The sequence below is a fragment of the Tupaia chinensis genome, unplaced genomic scaffold, assembly GCF_000334495.1.
Source record: "Tupaia chinensis unplaced genomic scaffold, TupChi_1.0 Scaffold000197_1, whole genome shotgun sequence".
NCBI lineage: Eukaryota > Metazoa > Chordata > Mammalia > Scandentia > Tupaiidae > Tupaia > Tupaia belangeri.
Window position 1 is genome coordinate 8,503,355 of NW_006159672.1, and position 5,260 is coordinate 8,508,614.

Here is a 5,260-nt window from a genome sequence, read left to right on the forward strand (position 1 = left end):
AGGACACGTTGGCCCGGCTTGGCGCTGGCGGCTGCAAACAGTCCCGAGACGGCGGCTAACTCATGGCTCCAGCTGTACCGGTGGCGACCCCGCGAACAGTGCGGCCTGGACCTGCTTTCCGCTATCCGAGCGTGCCCTGATGCGCGTGCGCGGCCCGGACGCAGCGCCCTTCTTGCTGGGGCTATTGACTAATGAGCTTCCGCTTCCGGGTCCCGCGGCGGGTGAGGCACCGCCTTCTACGCGCGCGGGCTATGCCCACTTCCTGAACGTGCAAGGCCGGACACTCTATGACGTCATTTTGTACCGGTGAGTAAGGGTAGGGGAGGGCGGGGTTGTCCCGGGGGGAGGAGCTAGAAGCTACAAGGAAGGGCAGGGAAAACCAAGGGGAGGGGCTAGGCGCCGGGGAACTATTCAGGTGGCTGGTACCCAGGACAAGGCCTGGGCATCTACGGGAATGCGCCAGTGACTGACACAAAAAAGGGTACCGGGGGAGGGGGGATACTCATGATCTGACCTTCAATAGCCTTTAGAGTGATAACCACAGAGGGCGCCCGGGAATTGGTCAGGTTGGTCACCTAGGAGTGTTATAGTCTACAAAGTGAGAAATAAGACTTCCAGACAGCCAAATTTATTGGAGTTTACTGATTAAGCCTGGGGAGAACACCCACGGGACATGGGAGATGGGTACTCACTGAATGCACCCAGGGACTGGGCTAGACATCCAGGGCAGGGCATCTGGAAGTAAACATGCAGGGATGGGCCAGCAACTTGCACCCAGGGGAGGGCCTGGGTGCCCACTAGCTCAGAGTACAGACTGCTAGTACCTGTCCCCCTGATGTGGCACCTCACCAGTGGGGGCTCCCTCTCAACCCTGTTTGGTTGCACCTCATTCACTGCATGCTAAGGGAGTCAGTGACCCCCTCAGCCCAAGTGCAGGGGCCTACCTCCTGTGTGCACAGTCGTGTTTCTGAGTGACAGCTTGTGTCCCAAGTTCTTTTTTGTTTGTTTGTTTTTAGAGGTTTTTGCTATAGGGTGCATATGCTCGCTAGAAAGACAGAGACAGAGAGACAGAAAGTGAGAAATCACCCCCCAGGGGAGATGGCCACACTGCAATCCCTTCTCTTTCATTCTCCTCTCGGGATCTTGGGCATGCACGCACACGCGCCCAGTGTGAGTTTAAGCCACCAGGTCTGGGACTTGAACCGCCGTTGGCTACATGGGAGTCCAGCGACATGGCCATTATGCCAACTGCTGGTCCCTCCCAAGTTCTTTTGAGTTCTCTACTGTACACTGTATTTCCCTAATTCTCCTCCCAGATCTTCCCATATCTGGTTATAGTTCCAAGTTGACATTACCATGAGTGTCAGTAATGTTCTCTGGCTAAGTTGCATCAGGGGCTTGATTGTTTATGGTGCTGGATATTCACTTGCCCTCCTTGGTATCTGCATCCCTGAAACTTTCACATAATCTTTAGGTAGGCTTTTCTTGGAGCTCTCCTTCAGTGGTCTGGACCCAGCCCCCCTTGGCCTGCAGCCTGGTTCTTCTCTATAACTCCTGTTCTGTACTGTCATAGATCCATTTCCTGCATTCTTTGTCATCTTCCTCAGTTGACTGTAGTGCTTTAGTATCTTCCTGTAATAATAACATGAGGTGGATTTTTGGACTTGTATATCTGCAAGTGGCTTTACTTGATAGCTTGGCTAAGTATAAAATTCTAGGTTGAAAATTGTCTTCTGGAATTTTGTAGACATGGCTTCATTGTCTTCTTGCTGCCACCATTTCTGCGGAGAGGTCTGGTTCCATTCTTATTTGCAGTCCTTTGTATGTGAACTCCTTTCTGTGGACATTTTGTGAGGTTTTTCTTTTATTTCTGATGTCTTGAAACATCTGGATGTATCATATTTTGGACTTTTTAAGTATCATATTGCTGGGCACTTAGTGGGTTCTTTGAATCTAAAACAGGAATCTGCAAGTTATAGCCCTTGGGCCAGATCCAATCTATCAATTGTTTTTGTTAATAAAGCTCTCTTGGAACACTTCCATTCCCATTTGTTTCCATATGATCTGGGGTTGTTTTGCCATCCAGCAGCAGATTGTGATAGAGACAGTGTGGCTCTGAAGCGTAAATTATTTGCTGACCTTTTACAAAAAAACATGTGTTGACTCTCCCTCTAGAGGCTTGAATCTTTATGCCTTCCATCTCAGAGATGCCGTCATCATTATCTACCTTACATATTTATTACCATTTCTCTAGATGCCTTATTTTCTTCATCATACCTCCTTTCCTTTCCTTTCCTTTCCTTTCCTTTCCTTTTCCTTTTCTTTTCCTTTTCTTTTCCTTTTCTTTTCCTTTCTTTTCTTTTAAGGTTTTTGCCATAGGGTGCATGCGCTTGCTGAAGAGGGGAAAGAAAGAGGGAAAATGAGAAATCACCCAATCAGGGGAGATGGCTGCGTTGCATGGCATGCCCTTCTCCTCCATTCTCTTCTTGGGATTTTGGGCATGCACACCCACATGCCCAGAGTTACTTTCAAGCCACCAGTTCTAGGAATCAAATCACAGTTGACCATGTAGGGATCCATGTCCAACACCTTAAGAATCATGCCACCTGCTGCCCCATCTTAGCTTTTTAAAAATTCTTTCCTGGGCCTGCAAGTGGCATGATGGTTAAGAGCACTAGACTCTCACATGGCTGACCATGGTTCAAGACCCAGACCGGGTGGCTTGTTTTTTCACTTTCCCTCTCTGTCTCTCTCTCTTACTCTGTCCCTCTCTGGTCAAATTAAAATAAATAAATAAATAAAATGTTAAGTAAAATAATTTAAAAAACATCCTTTCCTAGAGGGTGTATGCATTCACTGGAAAAAGAGGAAAAATGAGAATGCACTCCCTCATGCTGCAGTCTCTTCTCTTCTCTTTTTGGGATTTTGGACATGTGTACACATACATCAGGCATGTTTTTCAAGTGAAAAGAGTTGGAACTTAGGCCATAGAGTTAGCCATGTGAGATCCAGCTCCTTTAACCACCACACAACCAGCTAGCCCAATTTCTTTCTTTCTTTTTTTTTTTTTTGAGAGGTTTTTGCTATGGGGTGCGTGCACTCGCCAGAAAGACAGAGAGAGATAGAGAGACAGAAAGTGAGAAATCACCCCCCAGGGGGGATGGCCACGCCACAATCCCTTCTCCTCCATTCTCCTCTTGGGATCTTGGGCACGCACACACATGCGCCCGGCGTGAGTTTAAGCCACCAGGTCCGGGACGCAAACAGCAGTTGGCTACATGGGAGTTCAGCAACATAGCCATTACGCTAACTGCTGGTCCCAGATTTAATTCAGTCTTATGCCAGGAATACCACCAAGGGGAGTGGTGGAGTCAGGGCCATACACTGTGGAGTTCGAGATTGTTATAATGTGTGTGAAACTCTGTCTTCAATTCTGTTAGAGTTCATGATGCCATAAGATACGGATCTTGAACCCCTCTCAGGTTTAGAGGTGATTGCAGACTTTGTCCAGATTTTATCAGTTCCTAGCTCTTCCCTATAGCATTGCAGGTGGGAGTAGGCTGAGCTTGTCCATGGTCAGGACAGCCTCAATATTAGCAGTGCCACAGCTGAGAAAGCTGCCCTCACCATTCCTCAAGTCTAATGGCCTGTCTAGAGGTGCAGCTGGGCCTCCTTTTTCTCTGCATCGGCAGGGCTAGAACCTAGGGGTAACTTCCCAGCTTGGTCAGTCCTAAGGGGCTGCCTGGTAGACAATCACAGTCATGGTCAACTGGAAAGTCCCCTAGACCTGAGAACTTTAAATACCTGAAACTGCCCTGAGGGTGAGTTGGGTCGGGGGCTGTGACAGTTTGGGTGGGTGGGTTCCCCTGCCAGGGGAGGCAGATAAGCCGCCCCCACAACCTCGGAGTGTATGGCCTTCAGAGCTCAGGGTGCTCTGGTCTTCTCTGGGTCGTGCCCTGAACCCCCACAGATCTATCCTTACATATACCCCAGCTCTGCCTTGCCTTGCTGCCCCCACCCTTGCTCTCAGCTCCTGCTCTTGCTATTGAGGCCAGAACAGCAGCACTTCTACTTGCCAGAGGCCAGGAGCATCCCACCCTCAAGACATGATGACCAAAAATGTCTCCACACATGGTTGAGTATCCCCTCAGGGACAGGACCACCAGATAAAACACAGGATTCCCTTTTCATCTGAATTGCAGATCAACAATGGACAATTTTTTATTATATCCTAAATATTACACAGGACATACGTACACTAGCAAATCATCTGTTGCTTATCTGAGACTTACCAGATGTTCAGTACTTACATTTGTTTGCAGCCTCTCCCTGCTCCTGTCCTCCCAGCTCACAGGCCTCACTCCTGTCAGAACTCTGTCTGCTCTGCCTGGCCTTATCTCACTTCCTCCTTCCAGCAGCTGTATCAGCTTCACCCAGGTGCCCATGCAAGTTCGAGGTTCCCTCCCCTGCTTTCGTGGCTTTATCCACCTCAGCCAGTCCTAGAGCCTCATTCCTACCCATTCAGCCAACTTTACATTTGGTCCACCTTGACTTAGTGGCTACCTTTCAGATGTTTCCTAAGCCTCTGCTGACCTAGGGAAGATTTTAAAAATAAAAATATGCATGAAATTAGCCTGGGCCTAGTAGTTAATGGAGCCAGATCTCACAATGCTGACTGTGGCTTGAATCTTGGCACTATGGGCTTGAAAAATACACTGGACTTAGGACCAGCAGATGGCGTAATGGTAATGTCATTGAACTCCCATGTAGTTGACCACAGTTCAAGTCCCAGACCCAGTAGCTTAAACTCATGCCAGGTGCTTGTGTGTACGCATGCCCAAAATCCTGAGAGGAGAATGGAGGAGAAGGGATTGCAGTGTGGCCATCCCCCCAGGGGGTGATTTCTTGCTGTCTGTCTCTGTCTCTTTCTGTCTTTCTGGTGAGCACACACACCCTATAGCAAAAATCAATCTCTAATAATAATAATAATAATAATAATAATAATAATAAAACACTGGGCTTATGTGCATGCGTGCCCAAAATCCTGACAGGATAGAGAAGGGGATGTGACATACCACACCCCACTGGGGGGTTTCTTTCTCCATTTCTCTCTTTTAGTAGTACACACATCGTTTCACAAAGAAAATATGTACATATGTGGTTTAAAAGACCCAATGATGGGTCCAGCCAGTGGTTAAGGTGGCTGAATCTTACATGGCCAACCATGTGGGTCAAGCCCCAGGCCTGGGGGCTTGGGAAG

General features: G+C 48.3%; 1 protein-coding gene across 1 annotated transcript in view; it reads left to right on the forward strand.

The window, feature by feature from the left end:
* Positions 1–9: 9 nt before the first annotated feature.
* The window catches only part of IBA57 (iron-sulfur cluster assembly factor IBA57), a gene marked incomplete at its 5' end in the record, with an annotated part of 12,587 nt that continues 7,336 nt past the window's right edge, over positions 10–5,260 (forward strand). Inside the window, 1 exon segment of the mRNA XM_014587259.1 lies at positions 10–306. Coding sequence (XP_014442745.1) covers positions 10–306 — 297 coding nt within the window.